This window comes from Galleria mellonella, unplaced genomic scaffold (assembly GCF_026898425.1).
Source record: "Galleria mellonella isolate WM207_F2 unplaced genomic scaffold, CSIRO_AGI_GalMel_v1 utg184, whole genome shotgun sequence".
NCBI classification, from domain to species: domain Eukaryota; kingdom Metazoa; phylum Arthropoda; class Insecta; order Lepidoptera; family Pyralidae; genus Galleria; species Galleria mellonella.
In genome coordinates, this window is record NW_026442025.1 from 11,533,765 (window position 1) to 11,554,430 (window position 20,666).

General features: G+C 33.7%; 1 protein-coding gene across 1 annotated transcript; it reads left to right on the forward strand.

Moving 5' to 3' along the window:
• Positions 1–189: 189 nt before the first annotated feature.
• Positions 190–20,178, forward strand: LOC113509198 (uncharacterized). The gene is made up of 5 exons (XM_031909130.2): positions 190–349; positions 10,875–10,971; positions 13,064–13,300; positions 18,940–19,075; positions 19,961–20,178. The coding sequence occupies exons 1-5, from the start codon at positions 321–323 to the stop codon at positions 20,113–20,115; spliced, it is 654 nt and encodes a 217-aa protein (XP_031764990.1). The 5' UTR covers positions 190–320; the 3' UTR covers positions 20,116–20,178.
• The last annotated feature ends 488 nt before the right edge of the window (positions 20,179–20,666 follow it).

Genomic DNA, 20,666 nt, shown 5'->3' on the forward strand with positions numbered 1-20,666 from the left:
TATAAAAGTACTAAATATCCAGCAAAGGACGTTTACAGTTAAAGTTGTAAGTTGTAAATAAATCATAACTTTTTTAATGGAAGGAAAATTCTGCGTTTTTAATATACACTATTTCTCTGTAAACATTATTAGGGAAATTTTATGCTATATAAAATGGCGACACTAGCGAAATTTCATAATTCATTGCATTCCGTTCACTCATTCACTCTCTCACTCACTTACTCGGTCAGTTCAGTTCTTTGTCGTGGATTGCGCACGCGTCGATCGCTAACAAAACACGGCTGTTGTTTATTTTATTTTTTGCAAAACCGAATAACAAAATGACCGGTTCCACTATACCATATGACAAGTGAGTTTTAAATGTTATTATTATTTATATAATTGAGTTTTTACTACACGTTTATAAATGACATTTAGACGCTATTGTCAATGTAAAACGTTGTGTAATGTAGACGAAATGTTTTTATACGTGGCGTGCTATCGAAACAAGTTTTATCGTGTTGCTTTTTGTGAAACGAGCAAGTACAGTCGCCAATAAAAATATGTTTACAGTTTTGTATCTTATCGCTGTATTGTTATTTAAAATATAAATAACGTTATGAATAATTAATATAGTGTCTTATTAAAAATATTATGTAGTAATTGGATAATGTTTGTACATGGAAGATATTTAAGAAAAAAAAAATTATAAGAGGTTTTAGTAAGAGCAATAGAAGGTATAATATACGTTTGTCTATCTGTTGATTCGTTCCGATATCACTCGAAAACTACTGCACCAAATTGGATGCAGTTTTAATAGTTGTATCCCTGAAGGTGTAAACTAAAAATCTGGTGTATGTTTTATATTAATATGTTATTTAGAAGTTTATATTTCTTTTTAATTTATTCTAAATCCTTTCCTGTCCATGCAGTTTGCCTGTGGAACTCACTACCTACCTCTATTTGGTGAACTTAATCTCTCGCTAGCATCAAAACCTCTGTTAACCCTTGAAATGTTAACATTTAATGCCCAAAAATTATATAAAAGACCAAGTTCACTTTAAGTTGATCGTGTCTGGATACCTTTTTAATGTCCATTGTAAAAAATAAAATATAGCTATCAAATTTATATTTTTAACCATTTTTCCTTTAATTTTGAACATGAATTATGTCATGTCACCTTGATTTATTTCACCAATAAAAAAAAAATCGTGCAAAGAATGATTGAGTCCTACTATCTCACCCTTTAGTACTATTTCCCTGTGTTCTCTCTTCATCTTCTTCCATCATTCTCACCTTGTTGTATGTGTGCTATTAATTATGTGTATGTTTATATTTGTTTATATTATATATAATAGTGCGTCATCTACCCTTTGTTGTTTTCTCAATGTCCTCTATCCAAAGGTTGTCTGGAAGAGATTATTTAGCGATAAGGCCGCCTTTTGTGTCACTTCTCATTAACATTTACTGTATTTATTATTTTTTTAAACCGTGCAATAAATAAATATTTTATTGGCTTACCTACTTCTGAAATCCACGTGTACGAAGTTTTTTTTTTTTTATACGACTTAGAATGGCAAACAAGCTGACGGCCCACCTGATGGAAAGTGGTAACTGTCGCCTATAGACATACATAAGCAGTACCATGGACATAACAGAGTATACTGTTTCGCCCGTGATACCCCCCATGCGTTGCCATTCCTGAGGACTCAAGTGTTATTCCTTTGTACCCAGTAAATTTATTTATTTAATTGCACCATTCACTTTATTGCACCAATATTACAGGATTTGTTGAAGAATTTTCGATAAGTAGTGGGCAAAAGGCTAGTATTATATATATATGTAACCTATAAAGTATTTTTTTAAACAGAATACTAGTATTAAGGCTTTTTTCTTTGACAGACAGAAAATACATTAGACTGAGTTTAACTTTCTCATAACTGGTTATTACCCGCGACTTCATTCGCTTTTTTATACAACTTAGAATGGCAAACATGTTGACAGCCTGATGGAAAGTGGTAATCGTCGCCTATAGACATGAATAGTACTATAAATATAATATAATATACTGTGTCGCTTATCCGGGATATGTAAATTGACTGTTATGGGCGTACAATATTTTTTTTTTCATTTTAAATTTCACTTGAATATTAAAGGTACATAGGCCTTCTTCATAAGGGGGGTTTTGCCAGTAGTTGCACTGCTTTGCAAGTGGTTTTCTTCCTCAGGAATGGCAACGCATGGGGGGTATCATGGGCGAAACAGTATACTCTGTTATGTCCATGGTACTGCTCATGTCTATAGGCGAGGGTTACCACTTTCCATCAGGTGGGCCGTCAGCTTGTTTGCCATTCTAAGTTGTATAAAAAAAAGTGGTTTGGCAATCACAGTCAGGCTTTTGTTGAAGTTTTAAGAGGAACGCTGCTGCCCATTCCTCGACCATTAACTTCTCTCACATATGGAGGGTTTTGCCAGTAGTTGCCATGCTTAGCAGGCGGGTTGGCAATCGCAGTTAGATTTTTGGTGATGTTTTAAGAGGGAGGCTGCTGCTTATCCCTCGACCATTAAGCCCCCTTAGTTGCCACTTTCGACATCCACGGGAAAGAAATGCCTATGCTCGTTTGTTTCGTTGAAGTCTGTTTTTTTTTTACGAAAATAAATTTACTTGTAACCGCTCACTCATATTACGAAATGTCATTAATATTAATGTATTTAGTTAGGTAATTTCCAAAACATTTAGTTAGTAAAACTTCGTTACTTCTGGTAAAACCTATTACGTACTCATTAAATGACCACTTAGAAAACAAACGACGTTAGTGGATCGTGCACGGGATTTTAAATATTCAATCTATTAATACATTGCTATTAAGTTTGAGAATTTGTTCGGATTGATACCTGCTGCTCATTTTCACCACCGTACAACCCGCCATAAACTAAAGTTTCATCCCAACCATCTGGACGAGTGGCGAGTTTCCACCGTGCGTTTTTCAAGGCACTTTCTTTCACGCACAACCACTTTTTGGAATCAACTTCCAGTAGCAGTATTTCCCTAACCGATACGACATCATAACTTTCAAGAAAAGAGCATATTCCTTTTTAAAAGACCGGCAGCACACCTGCAATGCCGTTGGTGTTGTGGGTGATTATAGGCGGCGGTAGTCACTTATCATCAGGTGAGCTGCATGCTCGTATGCCTCCTGTGTTGTAAAAAAAAAACTATTAAGTAAAAGAATACGACAATCGAGTTTCTTACCAGTTCTTCTCAGCTAAAATAACTTTTTGATTTAGTTGTACAACATATATGCAATAGTTTTTACCCTGAGTAGTAGGGTAAAAATCTTTAAATACAACCCATCAACTGACCAGATTTTATCTGTAACTCCGTTCACGTTTTCTTTTTTATACCATGATGGTGGCAAACGTCTGATAGTAAACCGTTATGCTACAGACGCCTGCAACACTAGAGGTGTCACATGTACGTTGATGACCCTGCAGAAACCTTAATAAACCCTTTTTGAAGAATCTCATACTGTAGTCTCTACGGAAAATCTTGGCAGGGAGCTCATTCTACAGCCTGAGCTTACGCAGGAGGAAACTCCTTTGAAACAGCATTGTACGTGACCATTTCGATTCTAGGGCATGAGGATGAATTCTCTGTCGATGGCCAGCGGTACGATGATAAAACCTGGTAATGGCCTATATCGTTCTCCATCCTAATATCGCATGTATACCATTTTGACTATTGATGGTTGAAGTCATTGAGGCAGAGGTAGACTTTGTACGAAAGTCGTTTGCTTGGGTATCTCTGTCCCATTCGTGTTTCAACCGTAAAGCAGTTGTATTTGCATGGCTGTATTTTGGCTTGAAGGGTGGGATATGGCGTGAATTTACAGGGTACAGAGGAATAACACCTGAGTCCTCAGGAATGGCAACGCATGGGGGGTATCATGGGCGAAACGGTATACTCTGTTATGTCCATGGTACTGCTCGTGTCAATAGGCGACGGTTAACACTTTCCATCAGGTGGGTCGTTAGCTTTTTTGCCATTCTAAGTTGTATAAAAAAAAAGGTAACAAATAAATTCATTTTTACTTTAACGAATACAAACATTTAATTTATCTATCTATCTATCTACCTTCATACTCGTATTTGGTTGATTACCTGGTTTCGACAACATAACTGTGATTCCCTTCAGCCACATTACACAAGTCAATTCATTTGGATGGGCTAATGGAGAACACGAGTTCGTGTACCGTGAGGCGCTCATTTGTCGATATACTGTGTACCGACACGGTACGTTAGCTATGTATGTTAGTTAATTAATTGTTTTAAAAGTAATTAATTTATGAGAAATAATATCTTGGTATAATGTGTTTTTATATTTTGCTCAGTAAAAAATCGACCGGTGATAAACACAAGAGAGAGAGTGTTAGTACACTTTCCTTCACTTTGGGAAGAAGAAAAAAAAATAGTGAACGTAAATACTGATGAATAGCGAAGCGTTTCGTCATTCATTCATTCATTAGATAAAATATTTTTTTTTTATTAGAATTTGATGAAAATGTAGACAAATGAATAATTGATCGGGCCACAGGACAGTTAATATAGGTTTTTTACAACATGAAGTGTTTTCCAAAATTTCGAAGCCAAACGAAACACAAATTTGATTGATAAAATTACAGAATACATACCGTTTAAAAATATTAAAAATGTAAAAATATCGTTCCTTTAGATTTTTATAGTAGGATTTATGAAAAACGAAATGTTAAGCTCCATTTTTGGGTTTAGTTAAATAGGTATATCACAACATATTTGCAATTGTGTTAACATATATATGTGTGTGTATTTTGTATATATTTATTATGTATGTATTATTCTTTATAATATAATACATACATAATAATGAATTTATTAAGATAAATTATAATAACGAGTATTTTTTTGTGTAATATATTTTCGCCACCATTGCCCTCAAATGTTTCTTGTTTTTACCTAATGGTTAGCTGATAGAGAATGCTTTTTTTTAATGGGTGATAATGGTATGGTAACCCCGTCTGCGCTATTGGTATACACTGGCGGGGTACCAGTGAGGGATGACAGATGAAGATGAAAGTAGGTCAGTTAGCCCATCCTGATGAATTAATATAGAATTAGTCACGATGGTTTCCAGGGAGAACCACGTGGAGGTCGACCTGACAGGGTATATTGCTTGTAATAGGGCTATTTGACCCCATTACTAACAATCCCTTTTCTCCCCGTAGAGAATGCTTTATAACATTAAGCTCGTCATTTGTACAAATTTAATTATGCAATAAAATAAAATTAAAAAAAAAATTAAATAAGTAAATAAAGTAAAACAAATAAAATTAAATTAAATAAATCTGCATAAGGGGTACTATGATTACATCTTGTGATCTATACGGCTTTGTTCATATTTAAACGCGATGGTTAACACTTTCCATCAATGTTTCACTCACAATAACTACAAAGAAATAATAAAATCTCATTTCCCACCTTCGTATAAAAAAGTAGTATTTATTGAGAAGAAGAAGTCACATACTCAACGTATGTTTGAGTACGACCTCGTTTCGTGAATTATTATGAACCTATACTTCCGCTACGCGTGACTGCCGCAGTTTGTCCAATTTTTATAAACTATACAGTTATTAACTTACAATAACAGTCAATTATTACAGTTCAATTGCAATTCTTTACATAACACATACATACATATCTGTCACGCCTGTCTCCCATTAGGGTAGGCAGAAACAATGGAACGCCAAATGCTTCGATTCAAACAAACCTCTTTCGCTTCCTCCACATTCCTCAATCTTATCATACACGCTCGTCGGTTACGGGTACTTTTAATTTGGCCCTTCTTCAGTACGTCGCCTTATTTGGTCGACATATATTCGACTAGGGCGGCCCCTACCGACATCTCCATTCATTCTTACTCGATAAACCTATTTCGTAATTCTACTTTCATCTATTCTCTCCAAATGCCAAACCAACGCATTCCCTTTTCGATTTTTGTCACTACATCGTCTTTCAGTGCACATTTCTCTCTAATCACTATGTAATGTTTTTCTATATACAGAATGGGCCACCACTTTATTCCTCATAGTGTCGTAAGAGGCGATTAAGGGAGGGCGAAGGATGGGCAGCAGCGTCCCTCTTAAAACATCTCTAAAGCCTAACTGCGGTTGCCAACCCACCTTCCAAGCATGCCAACTACTGGCAAAATCCCCCAAGGGCTTCAGCAGTGGACAGCTAACGGCTAAAATAATATAATAAAAATAATAAATAATAAAGATTTATTGCACATAAAATTATACAGATATGGGCTTACAGAAATTTCAAAGTGAATTACATGTGTATAAAGTGTAGCATTATGCCCAGCACATTAGTGTCTAAACTAGGCCTAGCCTGTATCTTAGACACTAATGCCTTCTATTAGATACATATTTTATATATAAAAAAGTATTATTTACCTTAATATTTATAATTAAAGTAATAATTTTCAATTTGGTTACCCTATGTACGTGGCACAAGCGCGTGGAAGAAGCGAAAGAGGTTTGTTTGAATCGAAGCATTTGGCGTTCCATTGTTTTTGCCTACCCTAATGGGAGACAGGCGTGACAGATATGTATGTATGTATGTATGTACGTGGCACATGTGTGAAAAAGTTGACCCGCTTTTTCGAAGCATTTGTATGAAGTCATCTATATAATCTAAGGTTAAAAGATAGATTTGGAGAAATGGCTTCTCAGAATTGGCCCTATTGTCAAAAAATATGGCGAATGGAAATTGTCAAAAACATATGAAATAAATGATTCATTTTGGGGCCACTCGCTGTAGGTACACTTTTGGAAAACGTGGAAAACAATACGAAAATTATTGGGTTAATATAGAAGGAATTATCAAATAAGTAGTTTATTGGCACAAAATTGTTTTTGTCGGGTTTTCCTTCCGTGTTGGTCCCGTTTCTATTTTGTTACAAATGTTGGTCGCTATTTATTTTTCTAGAACAGAAACCACTTGTTAAATTCAAGTAAAGTAAGAGTTCTCTTCCAGCAAACCCTGAGTAGAAAGGAGCATTAAGTTGTATAAAAAAAAAAATTGTGATGCTCAAAAAATAAATATCAACTAAAAACTAGACGGAACGAATTTAATTACTTAAAACTATTTCGACCGAGGAATATTTTAAAAGGCAATTTGTTTTATTTTTGGTAATTCCCCTAAAAAAGTTTCTTTAATACTAGTTTTAGCTAATTTTCAAAGTTAGCTGTAAATTCTAATGTTAATTAGGTAATTTTATTTATTTATTTAACATAATTTATTTAATATAAACATTTATTGCATCATAAATAAAAATATACAATGACAAATGAATAATTCAAATGAAATACAGTAACATAAATACAGATTGAAATATACACATAAAGGTGCAAAAAGCGGTCTTATCGCTAGGGCGTAATCCTAGTTTTAACATAATTTTTGAGTAAAAACCATTTTTAACTAGAGAAAACGCGTTATATAAAAAACGGGTATTATATGATATTCACAATATTGATACAGATTGTGTGTGTGTGTGTGTGTTTTTTTTTTAAATCAGATACGCTATCATTTAAATATTCAAAGGTTTTCCTCAAAGTATATATAGGTTTTTATAATTTCATCAGTTATTTACGTATCATTAAACGAGACGCGATTTGTTACTGGGAAATACAACAAGTAATATGCGCTTTTTTCCTCATTTGATTTAAGGTCTATCCATATTACAACGGGTGGAAAACACGTGAACGCAGTGCGTGTTCCCAAGTCGTCAAATATTATTATTTTTGTATGCATGTTACACGATATCTTTGCTGAGAGTGAATGGATCGTTAGCCGGGTATTTTTTTTATAGGTGTTAATGAAATGGTAACCCCACTCGCGCTATTGGTATACACCGGCGGGGCACTAGTGAAGGATGATAGGTGAAGATGAAGCAGGTTAGTTAGCCCATTGTGATGAATTCAGCAAGAATTGTTCACAATGGTTTTCAGGGGCAACCACGTGGAGGTCGACCTAATAGGGCATATTGCTAGCAATGAAGCTGTCAAAATCTATTGCTAACATTCCCTTTCCCCCCGTAAGCCGGGTGTTCGTCTCGTATGACTTTTGTTACAATTGATAGAGTTTTTTTTTTGTATTTTTACTAATTTCAAATAATAATTCTTTAATTATTACAGTTACATTTGAGTCATTTTAAAGACACTACCGGAGCAAATGTTGAAAATTAACAATTGAGCAAAACTGAAATAGTAAAAGTCGTTTATTTTTTATTTCTTACTTTGGATTTATTATTTATCTCTTAAAAAAATATCTCTATAGTGAATTAGAAATACAGGAATGGGTAACGAAAAATTAGAGCAAATTGTAAATAGCTCATAGATTAAAGATAGTAGGTACTTGCGATAAATAGATAGATAGATAGATAATTTATTTGCATTAATTACAGCACACAAATTACAACATATATATACATACATAAAAAGTGAGATAACATAATATCGACTATAATTAGGAGTTACATTATGAATTCGGGTGTGAACGCATTATTTTATATTGTATTTTTCATAAAAAAAATATGACGCCAATGTGGGAAAAAGGGATTGTTAGTAATGAGATGTAATAGGTTCATTACTAACAATATACTCTAACAGGTCGACCTCCACGTGGTTTCCTCTGGAAACCATTGTAGTTAATTTTAGATGGATTCATCATGACAGGCCAACTGACCTGCTTTATCCTCATTTATCACTCCTAACTAGTGCTCCGCCAGTGTGTACTGATAGCGCGGGCGGAGTTACCATTCTATTTTCATTCTCTGAATAAAAAATACATCAATGTAATTGGAGAAAAATCCGATACGAAATTTATACCAAACTGTCCTGTTAAAACGGCGTATCAAGTTACCTGATCATCCTGAACTATTATTATAAAGTAAAAATATTTGATTTTATTTTTTTTTCTCATAGAAAGCTACATTGTCATTGAGTGACATGCGCTGTATTTAAAAAAAAAAGAAACCATGCCTTGCAGGTAGTAAAATAATATCTGTATTTGGTAGGAAAAGATTTATATTAACCAGTGGGATGTAAATGACTTAGTAAGGTTACTTAGTAAGCACATAATGGGTACAGAGGAATAACACCTGAGTCCTCAGGAATGGCAACGCATGGGGGGTATCATGGGCGAAACAGTATATTCTGTTATGTCCATGGTATTGCTCATGTCTATAGGCGACGGTTACCACTTTCCATCAGGTGGGCCGTCGGCTTGTTTGCCATTCTAAGTTATATAAAAAAAAAATTTACTAGTTCTTTGCCCGTTGTAATATGAATAGTCCTTATGATTTGTCTGCCCGCGTATTGCTTTGTAAGCATATGGCGGACTTCTCCGACCGGTTTTGTGTTTTTATTATTTGTATTTTTATTTTGAAGTCGTTTTTTATTAGTCGCTCATATACGGGACTTCATTTTATGGTAACGTGCTTTTGCTATAAAGTAAAATATTTAATTTCAAGAGTTTTTTGTAAGGGTATAATTTAAGACAATTTGCCGTATGGTCCCGGTATAGAATGTGTTACCACTTCGTTTCCCGTGGGTGTCTTAAGAGGCGACTTAGGGGATCATAGTCGAGGGATGGGCAGTAGCGGCCCTCTTAAAACGTCAGCTTAGCCTAATGCGGTTGCCAACCCGCCTGCCAAGCGTGGCAACTACTGGCAAAACTCTCTATATGTCTATTGTTTTATATTTTTATTGTTTATATTTCTCTTCTCGGCGTCCTCTACCCAAAGGTTGTCTGGAAGAGATTGCTTAGCGATAAGGCCGCCTTTTGTATCATTTCTCATTACAGTTAAATGTATTTACTATTTTATAAATTGTGCAATAAAGTGTAAAATAAAATAAGGTCTATGTTCAACAATGGACAGTTAACGATGAAAATGGTGTAGTGGATCAGCATTCCGATCTCGTCAACGTCATCACTATACGCTGACGGGGCAACAGTGAGAGATGATAAGTGAGGATGTAAGCAGGCCAGTTAGCCCATCGTGAGGAATTACACAGTAATTAATCACGAAACTTTCCAGGGTGGACATCGTGGAAGCCGAACTGTTAGGGTACATTAGTTATGGGTTAATTAGACTCCATTGCTAATAATCCCTTTCCTTCACCCTAGATCATCTTAGTTACACGCGAAGACCTTTGAGAGGTCTCCAATGTATGAACATTTTTAAATGATCCAATGTTGAATTCGAAACTGAATAATTACTAAATTAATTAATAACAAGGATTAAGGTTTTAAAGATTTTTTTTTATACAACTTAGAATGGCAAACAAGCTGACGGGCCACCTGATGGAAAGTGGTAACCGTCGCCTATAGACATGAGCAGTACCATGGACATAACAGAGTATACTGTTTCGCCCGTGATACCCCCATGCGTTGCCATTCCTGAGGACTCAAGTGTTATTCCTCTGTACCCAGTAAATTCACGCCATATCCCACCCTTTAAACAGAAACACAGCCATGTAAACACAACTGTTCCACGGTAGAAACACGAATGGGACAGAGGTACCCAAGCAATCGACTTTTGTACAAAATCTCTCTCTGGTAAATCATCACAATCACATCACAAATACTATAAACATAGTGTATTAAAGTTCTTTTACATTAATTAAAATTGACTCACAAAGTTTTAGATAAAGATCAGGTTCTTGATAAGATTCCAAGTTTGAGGTCTTATTAAGAATAGTAATATAATGTTTGACGGTTTACTACCTGTATACTATGTAGCTATAATTCTTTAATGCTGAATAGTTTTTAATATAACTCTTTTTCTCTTCCAGTATGTCAACGCCTTCGAAGCCGCTGCCTTTCTTCACAAAATGCTGTTTCTGCATACCATTAAGAATCGGATGCTTCATTTTGGGATATTTTAGTTTGGTATGTATATATATTTATTAGATAAGAGATATTTTTTAGCACCGAATATTCCATATAGCGCCATCTAATTTTAAACCAAACAAAACTACCAGATTATTCATAGAATTTTTTTTTTATATTTTTTTTTTATTGTATCAATTGGATGAGCTTTACAGTCTTCCAAAACGCTCACCTAGGAAAGCATCAATACAATAACATATATAAAAAGGAATAATACTCATAAATAAAAGAAACAATATAAAAAGATTAACTTAACTAGAAATAACATTAGAGCCTAAATCTCTGAACATAAACACTTTGTAGTCATCCGACGAAACTCCAGCAAGTTGAAGGCAAATACATCCAACTGTGGATACCGGCTCAAAATATCATTGAGTAGTTTCAAAGTAATATAGTTTTTATACAACTTAGAATGGCAAACAAGCTGACGGCCCAACTGATGGAAAGTGGTAACCGTCGCCTATAGACATCAGCAGTACCAAGGACATAACAGTGTATACTCTTTCGCCCATGATACCCCCCATGCGTTGCCATTCCTGAGGACTCAGGTGTTATTATATATGAGTATACAATCATGTGTAGAAAATACTTACACAAATCCAAGCATACGAGTATGTTCTTATGAATCCAAAATGTTTGTATTATTCTTTTAGGGACTAAATTTGTAATATCAGGATGTGAAATGTATTCAACCGCTAGTCTATGTAGATCGATTAAGGTATTCTTTAAAATTTAAGATGTGCATGCTTAAGAAGAACTGGTTCTATGGTCTGTTATGTCGAACTCCAGGTGGTCCCATAATGAATACCATAACGGTTGATTTTGGGTATGATAGACCAACCAACTTCGTTTTACACCTCGCTGATGTCTCATTCTATTTCTATTCCATTAAAAAAAAACATGCATTACAAGTTAAATAAGAGCTTGTAATATTGAATATCTAAATCCATATCATTAATAGGATTTTCTTAATGATTCCCACTTAAGAGGTTTCCGTTTGTAAAAATTGTTATTCCAAAAAGTTAACGTACCGCCGCGACGCCATTACGCGTGACGATTACTCCTGAAAGTGGTTTCTCTTGTAACTCGGTGAAAAACTCGCGTCGCGAACTTTCCCGAACAATGCCACCATTGAATACAGTTTACGGAATTTTCAAAAGTATCCCCCACTTGGTTTAGTAAAGCTTATATACGGCAATTAAACTGCGATGAATACGAAATCGCGCAGTGAAACTTTACTAGATGTAACTTTTAACTTTACCAGTATGGATAAGGATTAGGATTAAATCATTCTGAGTATTGGTCTAGAATATGGGTAGTATAAAGTTTTTTTATGCAACTTAGAATGGCAAACGAGCTGACGCCCACCTGATGCAAAGTGGTAGCCGTCGCATATAGACATGAGCATTATCGTGGACATAACAGAGTATATTGTTTTACTCATGATAACGCATGGAGGCGTTCCCATTCCGATTTTTGTACAAAGTATTCCTCTAGTATAGTATGTAAAATTTCATTTGAAGCTGTTCCCAATTCTTGTGACTACTTACTGAATTAAGCTCTTCGGATAGCGAGAAGGAACACTTCTTGGGTGCTGATCTCGTAAAAGAAAATTGTTATATACTTGTATAGCACTATTATTATTATATTCTCGAAAAGAGTATAAATCTTTAGAGGGGAAATGAAACTAACCAGAAAATGGTGTGATAAAAAAAAGGTTTCATGAAGTCAATTGCTGCAAGGAGTTCAGGACTGTATTTTCTGGTGAAATTTGAAAGTTCTATGTTTAGCTTAACGTTGTTATGGACGATGGATAGGTTGAACTGAATAAGCGATTTCACTTATCACCGTACTACCTTTTATCTGCTTGGCCGAAATATTCATTGATTGCGTTAAAAAGTCTATGTTCTTCTCCATCCTATATAATACTTGTATACCAAATTTTATAATGATTGTTTGATAGCTGGTAGGATGCCAAGACCTTTTAACAAACAATTATTAATAAGAAGTATTAATAACTAATAAATTCACCTTCGCATTTATAATATTAGCAAGGATTGTGCTTATTAAAAAGGTCACCAATTATTTTCAGGTCATCAAAACGGTACACACCATCACGCTCATCGGTTTCACCGCATACTTCGGCTACACGACTCACGGCTTCGATCACTTCGACAGACCAAATGATATGGATGAGCGACGAGTGGCCGAGCTGGACATCATGGAGAAGCCTATCCTGAAGAGAATCGAGTTATTCTTTGCGATCGCGCTTTTGGCAAACTTTATCTGGTTGTTTGTCAATATTGCCTGCTTGGTTGGACTACATAAGGTTGGTAAATTTATAATTATCACATTGTTAATTTATTTGTAATGATCCTTTGAGGACTAAGAAGGTTCATGTATGTGAGTACTGTATATAAATTTAATTAATTCTCCAATTCCCATAAGAAATGAATTCCTTGAACTTTATGTTCTATCTTTCTATTCCTCGAAGAGAGACTTAATACAATATTTGCTTTATTACCCTTACACCATTTAAGCCGCAAAGCAGCTGTGTTTCAATTTGGAGGTTGAGATATCATTTTGTTTATTTATTTGTTTTTGCTTTTGGAAAACATATCGACGGTTGAAAGGCAACCTTAACTAAGCGACATTTAATAAACTTTACAGGAGAGCGGTTTAAAGTTGAAATTTTTGAAAAAAAAATCATAACTATTTACCTGATTGACATATCGAAATAATTTTAACAGTTACGGAAAACATATATTTTTTGTTATTTTTTGATATCAAAGAAAGTTATCCCAGACTAAAATTTGAAGTATTTTATGTCGGTTAGATAAAAAATACCTAGATTTGGTTACAGGTAAAATTATATAAATTTACCTAAAAAGTTAACAGAAACGAGTAAAAATATCGTTATCCTGATTCATCTAAATCTCCTTACAAGTAGAATTATATAAAGACGTATATTAGATTGAACAAAATCAAGTAAAATTGTCTAGGTAAGTTCTTGTATGATTGTTCTGTTAGCAGAATATGTATCTTTAGTTAATAAATTTTCCTAAAATTATCCCAAACTGAGTTTAAACTAATTATTATTAATTATTTATAATGTAATAATGATAATAAATAATACTATAAAATTAACAAAAATATTCATAATATAAGAAGACTAATTTTGCTTTCACATAATTTATCTAAAACCTGTCTTTAATTTTCGTCTATTAAAAATAATAAATGATTGTTAGAGTTATAATAGGTTATCTGGTTTTTTATTATAATTAATTTAATAAACTATTTTAATTAATTATTATTAAAATCACAATCTTTAATATCTGATTAGTTTAGAGTGTCTTTGATATTTATTGCACGTGGAAAGCTAACAAAGCAATTAGGAATAACATCGTCTGTGAAAAGTTTGACTAGATCATCATATTTGGCTTTTGATATTGGAAGCTGCGATCGATAACAAGATAAAAGAGATATCTTGGTTTTAAATTGAATTTCAGTATCAAAAGAAGCGTTAATGTTCACGAATATTTTTGTTTTGCTTATCCTTCTTTGAAAGTCATAATACAAATCTTACTTATCTTTCCAGTTAGATTATTAATATGCAAAAATTGTAAATCATTGAGATGGTGCGTAAACAATTGTATTCTTTAATCTATTTTCAATCACTGCATGTACTGCATCTACGGGTATATAAGTATGACCAGTCAAGAGAAAATTTATTTTAATAGTATTAATATTTTCATACTCCTGTAGTGATGAATGCAACATTGCTAATACAGTACGATTACTATTTTGACCTGGACAACAGTCACAATATAAAAGTAATTGCTTGATATTTCCTCTAGTATCTACAGATTTAATATATTTGTTCAGTATTGATACAATCTTATTTGATCCTCGTTTGCCATTAGTTTCATCCCAATAGTAACAGAAAACATTACGAGTTCCATTTTCATAAAAGCAAATATTGTATACTGCCAGTTTTCTACTATAATACAAGGGCTGGTAATTTTTGGATAAATCTCTTAACTATAGTAGTTTTTTTTTAGTTCTATTTGATAGACATATAATTTATTTGTGTTACTTACAAGCACATAAATTATAAAAAGCGAGAAAAGAGAAATTATTAAAAAAATACATAAAGCCAAGTATAATTTTTCCTTTTGTGCGTGTGCCGTAACAATACAAAATGGTCACAACTCAGTTTATTGCTTTGCCCTCAAAAGAGCAAAACACTGATATTCTGTTGTGGCCAAAGGGGTTTCACATATTTCTGGGTTCAGATATCCCTCTCATATTTTCTTTCGTGCATCCAAAAGTAGAATCTTTTACAATATTGTAAATTGTTTTATCAGAAATGTTCAGAGTAGCTACTAAAAATTGTTGACAAACATACTTTTTACCTTCGCCTTTGTTAATAAAATATTTAATAGTGTAGTTGCGCTTATCAGTGTCTGTACATTTACGTTTGATGAATCCTTTTTTGACATAGATACTAACCAATCACGGCGACGTGTTTGGTCAAGATCCCAAAAATCATTGAAAAATTTCCTCTTCTTACTTCAGATAAAGAACCACAGTTATTACCAGATTTTTTGCCAGAGCAAGGATTAGGCGCTGTTTTAACTATACCAGTCTTTGTAATATATTCTTTACCAGATTTTATATTTTTAGTTCGTTCTTTTCTTAGGTTTAATTTTTTAGCTTTGGACGCAGATTCTCCGATAATTTCTAGTTCTTGGTTATCAGGACTACCATCGTTAGTTTTAGTGTTATTTTTTTAGTACGTTTTACTTCTTATTATTTTTCTTCTATTTCATTGTATATCATATATCTGTATATCTGTATATCTGTATATCATATTTCATTGTATATAATCTTCAGAGGTTACTTCTTCTCCTTCTGACCAATTATCTGAATCATTTATGCCATATAATATGGAAAAGTCTTGATCTGACATATAATCAATATAACTAACATCTTTCTTAGGTATTCTTTTATATTTAATTGGATTTAATTCATTGGATTCTTTACTCAAACCGGTGGATGTAGATGGTGCATCATGGTCTGATGTTAAAAAACGTGAGTTTTTCTCATTTTCGTAATTATATATATTTGATGCAGAGTTATCAGATTTATTTAACGTTATGATATTATAATCATGATCAATCGATACAATAGTAGTGCCAGGAAATGCCACCTGTTTAGTTGATGCCGTGTTATCTATTATCGTGCTTGCAATGTCAATGGTAATAAACACATACACATTTTCTATTTGCCAAATATAATATTTGTATTTCGCGTACTGGTAAATTTATCTAAGCGCCATTTTTACTCATTTCAACGAGTCAAATATATGCAGTAAAAATATATACCGCTAAAAGCAAACATATTTTTATACAGGTAAAAATATCTAAGGTATAATTTACTTTAATTTTATTTTTAGTTAAATTACATAAATTGCAATATCACAAAATATTACATCAGGTAAAATTACATAACCAAATTATTTATATTTTTTTTAAATAGGTACAATATACTAAAACAGATAAAAACGAAATTTCATAACAAGTAAAAATTCCTACTTGCAAATAAAAGTGAAAACAAAGATATGAAAAATTGAATAAATCCATATTTCAACTTTTAAAATGGCGTAAGTAGCAAATATTCTTTAAATGACATTTTTTTTGTCGCTAAGTAAACATAAAATTGTAAATTTAGCTAAAATCACGCAGTACTTAACCGACAAAAAAATTATCGTAGAATTTTAAAACCTAGACCAATCGACGCAGAAAAATCAGGCGATTCGAATGGTATACGAGGTTTGTCCGGAAAGTACGTATAAAAGTTTTTTAAAATTTTTATTTTACAATTATTCAGGTAAATCAATTTTATCCCCTTCAAAGTACTCCCCCTGTGACATAATGCACTTGTGCCAACGCCGTTTCCACTGTGAGAAGGCTCCTTGAAAGTCCTCTGGTTGTAGGTTTCTCAGCTGCCCCGTCGTAGCTTTTTTTATCTCATTTATGTCCCCCAAATGCCGCCCCCGAAGTACCAATTTGGTTTTTGGGAACAAGAAGAAGTCACACGGGGCCAAATCCGGCGAATAGGGGGGTGTTCGGTCACCGTAATGGAATTTTTACTCAAAAACTCACGGAACGATCTTGGCGCAAATTTTTTTCATTTGAAGTTCGTTTCTTAGAATTTCGTGGACCACGGTTTTGCCCAAATTAAGCTCTTCAGCCACCTGTCTGACCGTTAAACGACGGTCCCCATTAACACAAGTTCGAATTCTTTCCACGTTTTCGTCGGAATGTGAAGTGGAAGGACGTCCTGAACGTGGGTCATCTTGAACGCTTTCTCGGCCCTCTCTGAATCTTTTTAGCCACTTGTGGACGGTTGGTTCCTTCACAGCATCATCCCCATAAACTGTTCTGAGATCGGCAAAAATTTCACGGCCATTCTTGCCGAGTTTCGAGAGAAACTTGATTACGACGCGCTGCTCTTCAACGGAAGCGGGCTCCATGCCGACGGGGTTTCGTTAAGAGGTAACTTCACAGATGGCGTGACAAGCCAGTTCGCACCGCACGGCGGTCAGACCAGAACTGAAGCATTGTTAGGGACATAAGGAAGGGGTCCTGCGCTTACCTGGCCTCCCCACTCCTCTTTCTCGCATTCCAGAACACTTTTATACGAACTTTCCGGACAGACCTCGTATAAAACTCAGTTTAGGTATTTTTGTCGCTTAGTCAATTTTGCCTTTCAACCGTCGATATGTTATTATTATTATATAACCAGTATTAGAGAGTAGTGGACTGTGGTTGAGGTAATAAAAGATTAAGAATTTTGCAGAGAAAATGTATTGAATATCGAACAAGCAAGAAAAAAATAGACGTCAGAATATATACAAATTCGAAATTACAAATTAAAATATTCTAAAAAAAAAATTGTTAAAAAGGTATATAATGAATTGCAGGCAGCTTGCATCGTTGGGTCGCTAACAACCAGAATCAATCACCACATGTGCATGATCAAGTTACATTTACGTTGAGCCACAAATAGTTTTAACATTTGCCTAATTATACAATCGGTAAACATAAAAATTAATTAAAAAGTTATAAATTTTGTTAGCAAGGTTTATAAACTAATACTTAATAATAAAATAAAGAAATACAACGTATAACAACATTTTTACAGTAATGGCATTTGGATAGCGTTATCTAAGCTATAGTTATAGCAAAATTATTAATTAGCTCGTAGTTAAAGAATAATTTTGCTATTTGCAGTTTAACTGAATGCGGTTTTGTGGTGAAAACATCAATAACATACTCATAGTTAAATAGTAATTTGTCAGATTTAACTAGAATTTTGCAGAAATATAAATTTCATAGGAAGTTAGTTTTCCACCGAGGGACATCTATGAATATGGCAGTAAAATTACAGAGTATGGAGACATTAAGCTACAGAATGGTAACACATGAGGGAAATCATGAGAATCACAGTGTGTTCTGTGATTTCCATGGCAAAGCTAACTACTTTATGCTACAGTTACAACTTACCATCAGGTGTGCCGTCAGCTAATTTGATATTCGTCGTTACATAAAAAATATGTCTTTTAATTTATATGAGTGCGATATTGTAAATGTTGATCAGGAAACAAAGCATAATAACATTATTTTAAGATAAGGAAAACACGAAGTAAATTCCTATAACATCCTTCTCTACAGGAACAGCTCATGGGATTGTGTAATAGATTTCGATACTTGTTGATACAAATCTCCAAAACTAATGGCATCTGAAGGGGGAGAAATTTTTGTATTGTCTTTAAAAGTTTGGCTTTTAAATTTTCATCTGATTATTTACATATTTTTGTTGTATTTTTGAAAGATTCCAATGTTACTAAGCAATGTGAATATATTTCCAGTATTAATATTTTGTATAATTTACTTTTCCCAGCGGCGCCCCGGTCCTGTCCGTCTCTACGTCTCATTCGCTACGTTCAAGCTAATTCTGTCTCTAGTTGGAATCATTTCTCTCATGGGAACTGACTTGACGCGTGTTCTGACTGCTATATTCGAGATGTTTACATTTGGTAAGTTTTATTTCCCAGTTCGGTTGTATAATAACAAATTTAGTAGATATCATCTGAAGAAGGAGTCGAGAGTCTCCGAAACTGACGTGTATGGGGTAAGTTATGAAAGTTGATGAACCAAGAGATGTGTGTAAGAATAGATGTCTTATATCGTCAGGGACCTAAAGTGATGATATCATTATTATAATAAATCCTACATTATCACACTACCACATCAATTTTCTGATGTTCAGGCTCGAAAAGCCAATGAGGAACAAGGCAACGAAGACACAACATCTGAAAGTCCAACCTAGAACATCCAGACTCGAGTCAATTCAGTAAAACTTGCTTTCTTAAATTGGTCTAACCGGGAATCGAACCTAGGATCGTGTTTATCATTATGGAGGTCATTCATGAAAATGGATTTGATATATAGATTTAGTAAATAATTCTAAATGTGACAGCTACGTTTATAAATAACAGATTTTATCATGATGCAACTGAGAAAAGTTACAATCTTTGTGCTGAACAGATTTCAAATTTTTTTAAAACACAGGGGTCAAATGAACTTGCGACTCACCTGATGGTAAGTGATTATCGCTGTCCATGAGCATCTATGACACTGGAGAAAGGCAAGTGTCTTTCGCCTTCCATGAGTACCTTCAGTTCCTGAGAAATTGCAGGTGCGCTGTCAGTCTTTTAGAAAGGACTATGCTCTTTTCTTAAAGGTTACGATACCATACCGCTGCTGGAAGTCGATTTCAAAGTATTGGGGCAACAGATTCGTTTTCGTATTTTACTGTACCACCAGTAGTTTACTCAATGGTCCTCTCTGCCTACTCCTTTAGGGTTTTGGCGTGATAATAGAATGTAATAGACGTAACTTATTTTTATTTTCACTTACAGTACTCGCTGCATACTTCATCCTGGTCTATTACGTATACGCCATGCAATTAGAACGCGAGGAATTCGAGAGACAATCGAACATCACATTTGAACATGTAAAGACCATAGGCGACATCTATCCGACCAAACTTGATAAACAGAATCTTGTTGCTTAAATTTTATTATAGCAAATAATTTCATTTTAATTGTTTTGGTTTTTTCATATATTATTAATCTATTTGTTCACTATTGGTGACTGGAATACCATTTTAGCTTCTCATTTATAAATGCTAAAATTTTTTATTTCTATTTATAAATATGTATTCCGTAGTCGATTAATATTTAAATACTGCTTTGACTATTGACATTAAGTGTTAAATTAATTACAAATTATGTTCAACAAAAAAAAAATGTAATTAATTTTAATCGTTACAAAATGAATACGAAAATAACACGAATAATAAATTAAGATTGGAAATATAATCATTAAAATTAACTGAACTCTTTCAATTAATTTTAATAATTATTTTGTTTAAAATTTTTAATGGAAAAGAATGGCAAACATTTTGTGACGATTGTTTTTTGGGAGTAAAATTTCAAATTTTATAAACTATTTAAGTTAGCTTATTCCAAACTAATCAATTTCGGTTATTTATAACCTGTTTGTAATTCTGATTTGCTTTTATGTAATAAGAACATATTTACCTTTTATTCAATAATCGAATCT